The sequence below is a fragment of the Puma concolor genome, chromosome D3 (assembly GCF_028749965.1).
Source record: "Puma concolor isolate L17-30 chromosome D3, mPumCon1.1.hap2, whole genome shotgun sequence".
NCBI classification, from domain to species: Eukaryota; Metazoa; Chordata; class Mammalia; order Carnivora; family Felidae; genus Puma; species Puma concolor.
The window spans coordinates 6,175,174-6,191,065 of NC_141678.1; the positions used below are offsets into that span (position 1 = coordinate 6,175,174).

Genomic DNA, 15,892 nt, shown 5'->3' on the forward strand with positions numbered 1-15,892 from the left:
CTGGGGCCCGCTTCGGATTCTGTGTCTCCCTCTCTCTCTGCCCCTAACCCACTTGCATTCTGTCTCTGTCTCTCTCAAAAATAAACAAACATTTAAAAAAAAAAAAAAAAAAAAAAGGAAAGCTCACTCTCTCTCTTAAAAAAATAAAAACAAAAATAAATAAAAATAGGTGGACTAACTCAGCAATGAAACAAATCGAGCCACTTCGAGTCTAAAGTGGTGTTTAGGACACTGACGTGTTCAGATTTCAGTTTTGAGGACTGTATGTTTCACTCTGTATCGCATGCGATTCTGAAGCTGACTGGGTCATGAAAATAATCGGTGGCCATGAAGCTAAGGTATTAAAAATGTTTCACATTCCTTTCTGACTGGATTACACCCTGGCTTGAAAATGTCTTCCCCGTGGTAGCTGAACGTAGTTTCAAACACGAATGAACTTTTCACTTTCATGATTAAAAAAAAAAAAAAAAAAAAAAAAAGGCAGTGTTTTAAGACAAACCTAACCTCCCAGGAATCGAGAAAGCAAAGTGTAACTAGGTGATACCACCACGACCGGGCAACGAGGCCCCCTCCTCGGGGTCATACTCACTTGGTCTGGGCCTGACACAGGGTGTTAATGACGACGGACTTGCCCCCTCCCGTGGGCCCCACCACCATGGTCGTGTGGCGGGTCAACATGGTCTCGAACATCTGAACCACTTTATCCACCTGTGGGGCAAACGTTGGTAGCTAGGGTAACACAGCTTTTTTTAAAACAGCTTTATTGAGCTATACATTCACTTACCATGCAGTTCACCCATTTCAAGTGTGCGAGTCGGTGGGTTTTAGTATGGGCACAATCACGACCTTCAATCTTAGAGGGTTTTCATCACACGTTCCCCCACCCCCAAAACTCTGCACCCATAGTCAACCCTTCCAAGCCCTGCCCCCAGCTGCTGGCACTGTTCATGTGCTGTGTGTTCCCATGGATCTGCCCACTCTCCATAAATAAATGGAATGACATAAATGGAATCACACGGTATATGTGGGCCTTTGTGTCTGGCTACTTTCAGCATGTTTCCAGGGTTTATGCACATTATATCGTGGGTCAGGACTTGATTCTCCTTCGTGGCTGAGTAAAATCCCATTGCACGGATAGATCGCATTTTGCTTATTCATCTATGGGTGGACATTTGCACGTTTTCATTTTTCCCCTCTTACAGATAATGCTGCTACAAACATTTGTAGACAAGTTTTTGTGTGAACACATGTCATTTCTCTTGGGGAGATACACAGGTCATATGGTTAAGTCTGTGTGTAACTTCTTGGGGAACTGCCGGGCTGTTTTTCTAATAGCCGCTGCACCATTTTACATTCCCACCAGAAAACACATTGTTTTAAACAACCACATCCAGAGGAAAACCTCAGGGCCAGGAAAGGTGCCAAGAGCTCTCTCATCTGTGGCCAGTACCTGCTGCCCCAGCCCGAGGCCTCTGGGTAGCCTGATGACCCGAGATAGCCCGACCAGAGGCGGCCACCCTGGTCCTGAAGCTTTAGGCATTTAGACCCTCAGCAGAACACTCTGGCAGTTCATGGCTTAATGATGACATATACAACCTTACAGACTTGAGATGATCAAAATCTTATCGGTAACATTTAATTTAATTTTCCTTATATGTGTGACTCTGGGAAAAAAAAAAAAAAGATGGGGTGGGGAGAGAACATTAAATGGTTGGACCCCAAAGCAAAACACTTCAGTTATCATATTATGCCAAAAACAATGGGTGGGTGATATGTACATACAGTGGGAAACTATTCTGCCTTAAAAAGGAAGGTGATTCCGACACATGCTATTACACGGATGAGCCGTGAAAACTTGCAAAGTGAAAGAAGCCAGTCACAAAAGGACAAATACCTCAGGATTCCACTTACGGGAAGTCCCCAAAGGAGTCAGATTCATAGAAGCAGAAGGCTGGGTGCCAGGTAGGTGCCAGGGGCTGGGGAAGCGGAGGGGAGGGGGGAGTCGCTGGTTAACGGGGACAGAGTCTCAGTTTCACACAATGGAAAAGTTCTGAAGATCTGTTTCACGATATGAATATACTTAACACTACTACCCTGGACTAAAACTGGGTAAGATGGAAATTTTTATGGTATGTGTACCTTACCACACTAAAAAAAAAAAAAAAAAAAAAAGGCAGGGAAAAATGGTTAAGACAGTAAATGTTATATTATTTATATTTTAATGAAAAACAAACAAACAAAAACAATGGAAAGGACCCAGAAGAAGCCCGTGAAGTCATTTCACGCTGCCTTACCTGGACAGGTAAGACAATGTAGCCGTTCTCCTGCTGCACCTGCTCTACGGCGTCATTAAAATCGGGGTAGCGAACACGCGGGCAGTCCAGTCCAGGAAACAGATCGGAAATCAAACCGAGGAAAAGAGGGACGTCCTCAAATACAAACTTGGGCAGATTCATGTCTCGAAGGGCCCTCATCAGCACCACATCCTGGATGGAATGAAACGGACATCTTCAAAGATATTTCTGAAAGACCCGGAGACTGGTCTAGGAATCCTCTTATGAAATATAAAATGAAATTTTCTATAAACTATAAGACACGAAGCATTGTCAGCACAGTCTCCAGAGAAAAACGTGAACCTGTTGCCCACAGAGCAGCACTGACTGAAGTCTGCTTCAGAGTAGGTCCTGTGCTTTCATTGCAAAGAGGAAAAAGACACAAAATTCGTACTCGCGCTTTCTTGAGGCCTGGGTTTATCCCCATCCCTCCACCCCACCATCCTGCACTTGTGGATTGATCAGAGGCATCAGAAACTGTGGTGCCGTGGAGACACTGAAATTGACCTATGGTGATAAATCAAATTAGAAACAAAACAAAACAAAACATATAATGGCTAAGAGACCCAACTGAGGCCAGCAACCCAGTGAAGTGACAGCTAAGGCTAAACCTTTCCCGTGAGTACCATATAGTAGCCCGTCACCCATCCCGGCGGTTGTCAGGTGCGTGGGAACCGAAGACCCAGAGGACGTGGGTACACGTGGTCCCTACCTCTCTAAGTTCCGAAGAGCCTCTCTTCAGCTCTCCAGCCATTACCAACACCGATTTCAGGGCTCTCAGTCCAAAATCATAGTGGTGTTGCTTGGAGAGCTGTTCCCGGGCCAGCTTGTACAGGACAGTCATCTTTTTGGCCAGTGTCTTTTGTGATCAAAGATAATGATAAAGAAAGAAAGAAAATGACCCGAGAGCAAAGGGACATCATTCTACAAAGAAAACGGACGTACGGGTGCTCAGATGGAACTGCTCTATGAACAAGCAAACCCGACGGAATCCAGATAAAGTCTGTAGCTGAGCTAAAAGCACAGCGCCCGCATCACTTTCCCGGTTCTGACAACCAGCCTTGGGGGTGTCAGGTGTCATCCCTGGGGAAGCTGGGGGAGGGGCACACAGAACTTCCTGCGCTTTGCTTGTCACTTCTTGGGAGTCAAATTATTTGAAAATAAAACTCACAATTTTCAAAAGGGGCAGGAGAAGCAGGGGGGGGGGGGGGAGAGAGAGAGAGAGAGAGAGAGACAGACAGACAGACAGACAGACAGACAGACAGACACAGAAAGCAAGCAAGCCACACAGAATGCAAACTTGCCAAGCCCCCAGTCGGAAAGCAGAGCCAGGGCGGAGCCTGGGCCCGGCAACCACAAGGCCTCACCTTGGCCCAGAGGAAGCCCTCCGAGAAGAGCATGATCTCACAGATCTGCTGCAGGTCGGGCACGATCACCACCACGGGCCTGAAGAGGGCCTTCACGGACTCGGGCAGCTCCGTGCGGCCAGCGTAGCCGGGATTCATGGTGATGAAGATGCCCATTCTCGAGTCCAGGGAGATCTCCTGCCCTTCAAACTGGAGGGTGACAGGAAAGGACGGGGGTTACGGCCGGCAGACATCACCTTCGGCTCCCTTCCGTTTCCGGGTGTTAAACGTAGAGCCCTCGTGCTTATGGCCTAGGGCAAGCCTTAGGGGCAAGCCTTGCCCTCCCCAAACTCTGATCCAGATCAAGGGTCTGCACACTTGAGAAGTGGCAGCTGGGGGGAAGGAGTGCAGCCTGGGGATGGTCCGAGGTGCTGTGTGAGCCCCAACAGGTTACCTAACTTCTCTGAGTCGGTTTCCCTCTCCGCAAGGTTTGGCGATTGAGCGGGGCGATCTGTGCTCGAGCACACAGTCTGGCGCCCCACGCAAAGTGGATTTTCATTCAGGTTACCTGTGACTCCCCGCATCCAGCCTCAACCCCGCCCCCCGGGCGCCTGGACATCAACCCTTCCCACCTCTTCATCCTCCGGGTGCCTCGGGGACCAACAAACTGCAGGAATCTCAACATTTTGAATTTCTTTAGCCTACAGTTGAGTTTCACCTGCCTCAACTTTTTTTTGCTAAGAGCTTACTATTTTATTTCTTTCGCTGGTCCACCATAGAGACAAAAAATAGGAAATTCTATTTTTATGAGGCACGGGTGGCCTCGGCGACAAGGCGGGCAGGTAGCTGATGCCCCCCCTGTCTCGTCCCCCCGGGCTGCACTGAGACCACTCCCACCCATGTCCCAATATCCACAGGAGGCCCAGACTGCCCCCCAGAGATGACAGACAGGTTATTTATTATTTAACCTGAACGCATTGCAGGTTCAATTTCCCTCCCTCACAAGCAGTAAACCCAGCCCTGAACGATTTCAGAAGAATGAATTAAAAGAAAATCCACCCAAAGCCTTTCTGGGAATCCCGAAAATGTTTACCCGTACCTAGTTTACATAATCTCTCGACAGTGAGCCACACTGAGGTCCGGCAGGAAAGCAGGTGGGTGGCTAGGGCCAGGGAGGTACCCCCAAGCGAATCCACACCAGCCTGAGCCACATTTGGGTCCCGAACTTCTGAGGCTCTGTAGGGCCTCAGAGAATATATAGGAGATTTCAGGCACAAAGGAAGGACGGACGATTCCAGGCGGACAGGGACACATACAGTGTGACAAGACATGGTGCGTCTGCAGGGCGAGTGTCATGAGGTGACAAGAGTGCAGGGCACACGGGGACACAGGGGCAGGAGGGGCAGCAAAGTACACTGGGATCAGAGAGGCCCTGGTGCAGGGGACTGGTCCGGCCACTCTGGACCCTTTCGTTAACAGAACCCACTTCTGGAGTGTGCGAATTATAGAATTAGATCATGCTTCTCCAAATTCTCATCCAGCTTCATCAGATGGAATGGATTGTATTTGTTGGTTTGTTTGTTTGTTTGTATTTATTTGTTGTGTTGAGAGAGAATGTGTGAGTGAGCAGGGGAGGGGAAGACAGAGAGGGAGACACAGAATCCGAAGCAGGCTCCAGCCTCTGAGCTGTCAGCACAGAACCCGACACGGGGCTCAAACTCACAAACTGTGAGATCATGACCTAAGCCGAGGTTGGATGCTTAACCGACCGAGCCACCCAAGGCGCCCCATGGGACGTTAACCTTTAAGGCTGCCTTTTTTCTCAAACTTGGGAAGCGACCACAAATGTTTTTCTCCTTTAAAGGGGGCTCTGTACATCACTTATTTGAGAACACTGCCTTGCCCACCGATAGCAACTTTGCATATGTCTGCAATTAGTTCGAAGTTCTTAGAATAGCGCAGTCCTTAATTGTCAAAGATGCTGATAATTTTGGAAAACCCAACCATCTCAATTTGAAAGAAGTCTGTCAAATCATCTGTCAGCAGCCTGGTCCGGAAGGGCGACTACCCAGCACCTGGTGAGGTTTCCGCCCTGGAGCATGTGGTCCAGGCAGGTCCCGCGCTCAGCCTCACCTGGAACGTAGTCACCTGATGGATCAGAGCGTTTCGGATCGTCTGAATCTGGGACGAGATGACCGACAGCACAGAGGCGTCGATTCGATTAAACTCGTCAAAGCAGCCCCAGGCCCCACACTGGGCGAGGCCAGAGAAAATCTTCCCAATGGCCTAGAATGAAAGAAATGTCAGGACAAGGGCAATTTTTATCTTCCAAACTGCAAGCGATACGTTTGCGGAGACATCGCCTAAATTAAAGCCGACAGTGAACATCAGGTTGGCGGAGAGGCAGCTGGCCAACCACCCCACGAATGGATCTTTCTGGCAACACTTCCGGGACCCTCTCATGGGCCAGCTCCCATTCACAGGATTTTGCAAATTAAGGATTTGCATGGAAAACTCCGGATCTCTGGCCTCTCTTGAGCAACACCGGGTCCGCTTTCCCAAGTGGTAACAACCACAGCTAACCAGTGGCTCCCCCCGCAGCCGAAGCACTGCCTTCTACTTGGCCACAGTCTTCACCACTCCGTATTGTCCCTATCTGCTGCTTTCCTCGTTATCTATGTGGCTCTGGTGGCATCTCTGTTTGCGACGCTTGCTCTACAAGCTGCTAACAAAGCCGACACGTGTACGTTCTGGGACCGGGGGCGAAAGATTCTCAGCTCTACTCTTCCAGCCGCCTCCATGCGTCTTCATGGAAGAGAATGAGGTGAAATGCCTTCCTACCACGCCCCGCTTTTAGCTCTCTGCCCAGTAACACAGCACCGGGAGTGACGACAAGGCCTTACCTTATAATCCATGCCTTCGCCGCAGTTGGTTACAACACAGAGCAGGCCCAGGGCTTTGGCTAGATCCTTGGTGGTCTCGGTTTTGCCAGTACCTGCTGGGCCAGCAGGGGCCCCTCCCAGATACATGGACAGTGCCTGTTATGAGCGAAATGCGAAACATACATTGGTCTGATTCTCACAAGGAAACGGGTGTCATTTCCCAAAGCACTGTGATAATCTATGTGGAATATATACATGTGGCAATGGACAAGTTCACACTCACCTTTCTTATTATTTCCTTGAGAGAGAGGGAGGGAGAAAGAGAGAGAGAGGGAGGGAGAAAGAGAGAGAGAGGGAGGGAGAAAGAGAGAGAGAGGGAGGGAGAAAGAGAGAGGGAGGGAGGGAGGGAGAAAGAGAGAGGGAGGGAGGGAGAGAGAAAATCTTAAGCAGGCTTCATGCTCAGCATGGAGCCCAACGAGGGGCTCGATCCCACAATGGTGGGATCATGACCTGAGCCGAAATCAAGAGTCAGACACTCAACCGACAGAGCCATCCAGGCATCTGACACACTCACCTTTTCTGATAGTCACCATTCTTAATGTTTCTTTTCTGTGTTTTTCCACTGACCGCTACCGACCACCCCCCACCGCATGGTATAGGAACCAGTACACCCAGGATGAAGCAACATGCGAGAATCTGTGCCTACACTAAGGACAAGGTCCCGGTAGGTCCCAGAGTTGGGGCTCACGGACGCATGTTCATCTGTGCAGTAAAAGATTAGTCCTCCCCAAAGAAAGGTTTGGCCCTTTGTCTCCAGATTCTAGGAGTTGACCTCTAAGCCCCCGGAATGTCCTGAGAACAGTGACCTTGGGCCACATGGTATCAGCTTGACTTCTAGAGGGGCTGGAAACTAACGTCGGCCATCGGGGTGATCAGCCATCGCTACATGACCAGTCCCCAACTGAATCCCTAGACACCAAGGCTCTGAGGAGCTTCCCTGGGTGACAATACTTCATGCATGCTGCCACGTGTCACCGCTGTAAGAAATAATGCCGTCTGCACAACCACACCGTGAGAGGAAGCTGAAGCTTCGCACCTGGTCTCACCCGGACCCTGTCCTAAGCCTTCCTACTGCCGATTTTAATCTGCGTCCCCTTGCTATAATAAACCACAGCTGTGACTGTAATGGTTTTTCTGAGTTCTGGGAATCCTTTTAGCAAATTATTAAACCTGACGGGGGTTTCAGGCGCCACCTGAACCTGCAACAGCCCAATCCCAAAAGGCGGCAAGCCAGTCACATTCCAATCTGAAACTCATTTATGGGGTTTAAACAACAATGCCCCTCACTATCGGCATTAATTTCCTGGGGCTGCCCTAACAAATTACCACCAAGTAGGGGGCTTAAAACAACAGAAGCGTATTCGTTCACAGAACCTAGGGCTGGAAGTCTGAAATCGAGCTGCTGGAGGGGGGAGGGGGCACAGGTCAACCCGGGACAGTGTCTCCGATCACCCTAATCCTGCTCAGCGAGAAACCCACAGGCAGCTGATAACCACAAGGTCCAGGAGGCCAGTCACCTGAGTAAGGGTCAGGTAAATCCGGTCTGTGAGCGGCGTAATGACCAGCCTCCCGTTCAAACCCATGTACTCGTATCCGTAGCCGAAGGTGCCGGTGCACTGGCGGATGTTCAGCTCATCCGGCCCCCGGTCCCAGTAAAACCGCAGCTGACTTTCCCATTCAAACTCCCGGGCGTCGAGGATGCTGGAAGGGGACAAGCGGGAGACGCGGTCAGAGAGGCGGCGAGACGAAGCGCAGGGCCGGACGCGCTGTGAGACACCGGCGCCCCGGAAGGGCCTCACCTGCTTCTTATGAAGGAGTCGACTATATCTCTGGCGTGGACGTCGATGATGAGGACCGTGTTGTATTTCTTCCTGTCGTTCCTGCTTAAGGACATGGTGATCCGAGTGACCAGCTCGTCGATCTGCTCGTGCATCTTCTTGCCATAGTCCTTCATGGCCTGCTTCTCCCCTTTCTGCACTTTGCGGAAGACATCCTCCACTTCCCATGTCCACCACACCTGGCTGGCGGCCAGCACCACCATCCCCTGGTACAGGAGCATCCAGTCGACTCTAAAGGGGAAACGGCGCACCTGCTCGAGGGACTGGTACCAGACAACAGCCCCTGGAAGAATTTAGTTCTTTGATGCAGAATGGGGAAAGGCAAAGGAAGGGCTCTAGGCAAGCAAATGGCAAGAAGTCTTCCGGATAGACAGGAAAAGCCCGAGCCGACCACACGCGCACGTGAGACCGTGACAGCTGACCGTGTAGGGAGCTGCTAGATTGCTTTGAAAAGACGCCTTAATAGACCTTTCAGAATGACTTAATGTTATGGGAACATTATGAGAATGTTTACATTTTGGGGACGCCTGGGTGGCTCAGTCAGTGAAGCGTCTGACTTCAGCTCAGGTCATGATCTCAGAGTTCATGCGTTCGAGCCCCGCCTCAGGCTCTGTGCTGACAGCTCAGAGCCTGGAGCCTGCTTCGGATTCTGTGTCTCTGTCTCTCTCTCTGCCTCTCCCCTGCTCATTCTCTGTCTCTCTCTCTCTCTCTCTCTCCCTCAGAAATAAACGTTAAAAATTAAAAAAAAAAAATAAGTAACAGACCCAGAGCTATAAGTTCCAATCCAGGAAAAGTGACCGTGAATTACTACGTCATTATCCTGATGACATACAATTAATGGCAAAATAAATTTAAAAGTGTATTTAAAACAAAAAAAAGATCAGGCTTTACCACCTTGCTTTAAAGTTGTATGGCACCTTGAAAACCTAAATAGTATCTATAATTATGACCCCTACACACTAGATAAAGGTGATGGGGAACCTAGGAAGCCAGAAATCAGGAGAGGCAGAAGCAAGCCGAGCAGAAAAAATAACGTGACTCAGGGCACAGCTAAGGTGACCATGATGGCGTCTGGCAAATACCAGGACAGGGGCGCTTTCTGGGGCTGTGTATCCCTGGGCCTGTCTTCTCAGTGCAGCCAAAACACGTCTGCTCAAATAAACCAATGTACTCATTTCAACTACTCACCCTTGTCGTTAGAAACAACAGTGCCTGAGCGGAAGGGGTTTGGGGAGGAGAGGAGTAATACAGACACATCGGGTTCCCTTCCCTGACTGTCTCCCACCAACCACACGCTGTGACACACAGCAGCACCCTGGCAACGTGGCAGTTATGATGTCGAGAAAACTAACGCTGGTGTAAAATTCTTCTGATCTGGGGGCATTAAGGAGACTGCAGAATGCTCCGTGATCACCTCTCCTGGGGGCCAGTGATTTCTGTCTCGTTCAGTTTTGTATGAGCATCTGGCACAGTGATCAGCTCAGAGCAGGAATCCGATTAAATAGTAGTTCAATTAATGAACATGGCTGATAACGTACAAGAGCTGCCTCCTACCAGTTCACGAGAGTTTACCGCCAAATACTCGGGAATTTTGCAGGCTGATGTTCAAACCACTTATCTTATTCCACTAGCTTTGAAATCAGCCATGGTGGGAGTATCTACACCATGTAAATTGACAAACTCTCTAAATCAAAGGTTTTTTGTTTGTTTGCTTCAGAAAACCAGCTTGATGACCAGCACACTACCGAAGATATCTACGTATACTTGATGGACATAAGGACATAAACCAATTTTTATAGCACCTAAAAAATAGGATCATAATGATCCAACTGTAAGGCTATTCTCTGCTCATTTAACTAGATGTTTTTCAGTGTCTAAAATCAAAGGGACAGCACTCCTAAAATAATAATGGAGATTTTATGTCTGCCATCAAGGCCCTGCCAAATGTATTCCCGGGAGCCCCGCCTAAATCTAATGGCACAAGTCATCCAAAGATGTCGTATGTACCACGCATTAAAGCCAGCCCTTTGCTCGATGAGAAGCAGGCGTGGCTCAGCTTGGTGCCTGGAAGCTTCTCAGGCCAGAAAAATCAAGGCGTGATTGACATCGGTTAAATATCTTAGAAACGACTTTACACGGATGAACCCTACCGAACACCCGGTTTCTGTTGGGTCACCAGGCCAGTGGTTCTCATGCCTGAGCGTGCTCAGAATCCCCGGGGAGGGGCTTATAAGATACACAGATGGCCCCGTGGGGCTGAGGTGGAGTCCGTCCCAGGAATTTGCATTTGTCACAAGCTCCCAGGGGCCCTGCCACTGTCGGTCCGATGCTACCGCACTTTGAGAAGTCCTGAATTAGGCGATCCTTGAAAGACAGACAAGGCGCGGGCTAACTTAGCTATTCCAAGAAAAGAAAACTTCATTTGGAATGTCACTCAATCTACCCCAAGCCTTTAATATTAATCCATTATGACTGCTAATATAATAAAGTGACACACGTTCACATTTACGACCCTACCTGCTTCTGTCTTCACAGTATCTAAAAATGGCCTCTTTGGTAATCAGCCGGTTGGTCCTCCGCATTTCGTTCAAAACTGCTGTCATCCAGTCCTCCACGCGCCCCTCGGCCCGTATGATCTTCTGGAACTCCATGACTTCGCCCTCTGCTGAGATCATGGCGGACGCCAGCTTTTCTCCACCGTCCCCGTCATTAAACCTCAGCAGTGCTATGTTGTCATACATCTGCAACACAGGGGAGAGTCCGCTCTGCGATCCGTGCGCTGGACGGTGGAGCCCAAGAATGGCCCACAGCCAGCCCCCCACCACGCACGGGAGCCCCCGGGACGCCAGCACCAAATAGGCGTCCGCTCACCCAGTTGCTCATTCCAGCAGCACGCTTTGGGTGCGGGCGTCTATCCCGCACGGTGCCAAGGTCTGTTTGGGGCTAAAAAGGACAGAAAGGAAAAGAAGACACACTCCCTCCCCACACGCGAGATTCTAGAGTACATGCGGGTACAGAGAGGTATCTGGACAGAAGAGGCCCGGTGACAAAACGGCCCAGGGCTGAGGAGTCAGAGACGTGCCTGAATCCCTCCCCCACGGCCCAGCTGGGTGACTTTGGACAAGTTGCTTCTCCTCTCTCAGCCTGGAAGAGACGTAATCATGGCACTTACAAGATGAGGTCGGAAGGGTGACCTCAAACACCGTGCAAGATATGCCTCCAGCACATTCAACACTGGCCATTTGTTGCCTGTCAGCACTGTTCTTGATCCGGAATGATACTCGGGGGGAAGATGAGTCTTTTAGGACCCAGGGTATAAGACTAGGCACTTCGTGTGTCAGGAGAAGGAAAAGGCAACAGGCTTTAAACAATAAAGCCAGAGGGTCTGCAAAACGGGCCACTGGTAAATGAAGTACTACGATATACACTTTTCTAAAACAGTAAAATATCTTTTTTTGAAAGTGGTAACAAAATATAAACCTCTTCCGGGATGCCCGGGGGGCTCAGTCGATTAAGCCTCCAACTCTTGATTTCGGCTCAGGTCGTGATCTCGTGGTTCGTGGGATCAAGCCCTGCATCTGGCTCTGATCTAAGCTGGAGCCTGCTTGAGATCCTCTCTCTCCCTCTCTGCCCCTCCCCCGCTTGTTCTCTCTCTCTCTCAAAAATAAACAAACATTATATACATATATATGGGCACCAGATAGTTCAGTCGGTTAAGCATCTGACTTCGGCTCAGGTCATGATCTCATGGTCCGTGAGTTCAAGCCCCGTGTCGGGTCCTGTGCTGACAGCTGGGAGCCTGGAGCCTGCTTCGGATTCTGTGCCTCCTTCTCTCTCTGCCCCTCCCCCGCTCATGCGCGCGCGCGCGCTCTCAAAAATAAAGATCAAAATTTTTTTAATAAAAAAATTACACACACACACATCTCCCCTTTAAGAAAAAAAGACAAAAATCAAAGACACAAATTTTGGTTTAGGAAGGAAATCTGCATTAACTAGAGGAAAAGTATGGAGTTATGTACTTGATCCCAAACGCTTTGTTTATCTGGAATAAAGGAATTATTCCACAACACTGATTCAAAGCCACAAATGATTCTGCCCCCAGGGGACACTGGGCAACATCAGGAGACATTTTTGGTTGTCATAACCGGAGAGCAATGCTCCTGGCGTCTGGTGGGTAGAGGCCAGGGATGCTGCCGAGCGTCCCACAGCATACAGGACAGCCCCCAATCCCCGACACACACACGCACACACACAGAGCAAAGAATTCTCCGGCCCATTGACCAACACTGCCACAGCTGGGAAGCCCTACCCGAGAGCTGATACTAAATACACAGCTTTGACCAGCTGATCAAGATTCGTTCCGGCCATGCTCTGGTCATCTATCACCAGAGACAGTTTTATCTGTTGCGTTTCCTGCCAGTCGGTATTGTTCACAGAAACACATGCGTTCATGTACAAGTATGAAAACAGGGGCTGGAACGAATCACTGCCAAGTCATGACAGTGGCTGCCTCTTGAAGGGGGAGTAAGGATTGTGATGGGGGCAAAGAGGATGGCCACTTTCTCTCTACAGCTTTGTCTCACAAAGAGGGTGTAGAGAAGCAAATAGGCCTCACTGGTAACAAGTTAGTTACCAGTCAATTCTGGGTGGTGGATAAGGTCATGTCAGCCGACATTATGAGACGGTCACCGAGTGCTTTACACATACGAACTCATTTCATCTTAAGAACGACTCCACTGAAGCAGGTAACTATTGGGTTTTCCCCATTTGCAGACAGGAAACTGATGCCCAGAGGGGTTCAGTAACTTGCCAAAAGTCACACAGCAAATCTGTGTAGACCTGGGATTTGAACCCAGGCAATCTGAGTCCAGAGTCCACATGCCGAAGCACTGTCCTGTACCACCTCTCTGCTTATTATATTAGTCTTTGTGCATTGCTATATTCTTTTTAGTTTCTCCAAAAAAAAAAGAAAAGTGTTTTGGGGCTATAGAAAAAGAGCAACAAACAAGAGCGGGATTTTTTGTAATTTCAGACTATAGTGGATTTCATCAGATTTGTTTCAGATGAAAGCCCAGCACCATTTCTGTCTTTTTTTAATTTTTTTAAAACTATTTTCTAAATTTATTTGCGAGATTGAGAGTGAGCAGGGGAGGGAGAGAGAGAGAGAGAGAGAGAGAGAGAGAGAGAATCACAAGCGCAGTCCACACTCAGCACAGAGCCTGATGTGGGGCTCGAGCCCACGAACCATGAAATCATGACCTGAGCCGAGACCAAGAGCCGGTCGCTTAACGGACTGAGCGCCCGCCCCCCCAGCCCGTAGCAGTTCGGGGATCTGGGACGGAGCAAACCGCAGCTGCCGAGCTTCCGCGGCGGCTTCCGGCGGGGCGGCGGGGGGCGCACCTTGATCATGTGCTCCTGGACGCACAGCGGGTCGCTGCTCCCGAGGATGCTGAGCAGCTCGTCGTCAGAAATGAAGAAGAACCTCGGGAAAGCGTTTCTCTTGGAGTCCAGGTAGTCGTTTAAGCTCTTCTGGCACTTCTCCAGGCCCTCGCTGATGTTCTGCAGGTCGCCCAGCCGGTTCTGGGCCTCGCAGCATCTCTTGATCACGGGGTCCTTTAAGGTCTCGCCCATGATCTGGACGAGGGCGAGAGGGGAGCCGTCGGGCCGGGCAAGTGGGATCGCCGCTCGGCGCCGGCTCGACAGACGACAGAACCAACAGACACCCAGACTGCAGCCCTCCGGGGGCCAACGCGGCAGAAACGTTGCACGTTTAAATAAGCATCCCCCGAGCACCTCCCAGCGAACTACGTGCGTTCATTTTGTCCACCTTCCCACTAGAAGGCCAGCGATCTGGGGTAGAGATTTTTAGGCTCTTTTGCTCACGGACAGGCCCCACGTGCCAGCACCAGCGCCTGCGCACAGAAGAGCCTCGGGGAACGTGGGCCGGATGGATGCAAGCGGCAAGTCTGCTCTGGGCAGTGTGTATGTTCCGGAACGTTCACTAGCACCCTTCAGAATGGCAAAGGGGGGAGGGGGAAGGGAACTATCCTAAACGTCCAGGAATAGGAACTTAGGTCAGTCACTGGCTGTAAGTGATCATTTAGATGTTCACCTATTGACAGATATGTCAAAGATGTTTTAAAAATTTTTTAAATGATCACATGGGTAAGAATGATGTTATTTTGTGGAATATTTATAATATTTATGTATATGTTTACATAGGAATAAACAAATTCTGGAAAGATACATGTTAAACTGTCAACATGGTAATCTTGGGTATGAGATTGTAGATGTTTTTTGCCTTTTTTTCTTTTACTTTTTTTTAATAGTATCTAAATCCTTCTATAATAAATAGGTATCCATTGTGTGATTTTTTTCTTAAGTTCAAAAAAAAAAGCTTATGCAAATGAATAAGAAAATGTTACAAACTCTAATGGATAAAGGAGACCCAAATGTGAACCAGCCCCTCCTAACTGGAGAGCACTGCAGACCGCTGAGCAGCAAAGCCCCGAGGCTCTGGGTTAAAACCCCCACCCCTAATTACTAGGGGCAGTGACGACGGACACAACCCTTTCCTGGAAGGACTCTGCACTGAGCAATACGCCTTCACGGGCAATTTACCTTCCAACAACCCCTCGTAAGATATTCATCCTAAAAGTGCAAAAGGCACGAGGCACAAGCCCACGAATTATTTATGAATGCAACGAATTCCCCTTTGAACAAGATGTCTCATTACTAGACGACAATCATCTAATGTCAAGCCACTCAATGGAACGGTATATAAAGGCATTCAAATCCCTTCTCAGTTTCATCATCTGAAGTACATTTCTTATAACATCAAAAGAAAATTATGAGAAAATTATATAAAATGTCGTTATCGTCGTGTTTTTAAATTCATGTACACAGGAAAAAACAAAGAAGCATATGGCATACTGCAGTGGTCATGTCGATGTGACGGAACTCTGGAAGATACATTTTTTTCTACCTTTCCGAATTTTCCAGGCTTTTTAAGTGTTACTTTTATAATGAAAAATAAATATAAAAAAATTCCAGTGCCATATGCCAGTGGCTTGATACCCAAGAGAAATTTTTACTGAACGGATTAAGGTCATATATAATGATTTAAGAAATCCAGAAGCTACTTAATAGACAAAACACTACATGCAGAAACATAACTAAAAGTATCTCTCATCAGTGTCCTTTCATGACTAAAATAGAAGCCAGTCACTTGCCCTTTTAAATACTCTGTCGATGTTGTCAAACTTCTTCGCCTCATCTGGAAGTTGCGACCTGATGTCTCCACCGATAAAAATGCTTTCAAGATACATCCATTTCCTCTGAACCAGCATCCAAATCTGGAAATGCACAACGTTAACGTCAGCATGGGTACCTCAAGGTACCTATGGCAAAATCCCACCCTAACGTGGGACAGA

General features: G+C 48.8%; 1 protein-coding gene across 2 annotated transcripts in view; it reads right to left on the minus strand.

The window, feature by feature from the left end:
- Positions 1-15,892, minus strand: part of DNAH10 (dynein axonemal heavy chain 10) — a 143,742-nt gene that overhangs the window by 60,663 nt on the left and 67,187 nt on the right. For both annotated transcript variants that reach the window (XM_086681488.1, XM_086681487.1), the window contains 11 exons: positions 15,692-15,814; positions 13,860-14,093; positions 10,977-11,200; positions 8,421-8,690; positions 8,139-8,322; positions 6,583-6,717; positions 5,813-5,965; positions 3,701-3,889; positions 3,046-3,192; positions 2,295-2,486; positions 590-708 (listed from right to left, as the gene is read on the minus strand). In XM_086681488.1, the coding sequence (XP_086537614.1) occupies positions 590-708; positions 2,295-2,486; positions 3,046-3,192; positions 3,701-3,889; positions 5,813-5,965; positions 6,583-6,717; positions 8,139-8,322; positions 8,421-8,690; positions 10,977-11,200; positions 13,860-14,093; positions 15,692-15,814 (1,970 nt within the window). The remainder of the gene's footprint in view (positions 1-589; positions 709-2,294; positions 2,487-3,045; positions 3,193-3,700; positions 3,890-5,812; positions 5,966-6,582; positions 6,718-8,138; positions 8,323-8,420; positions 8,691-10,976; positions 11,201-13,859; positions 14,094-15,691; positions 15,815-15,892) is intronic.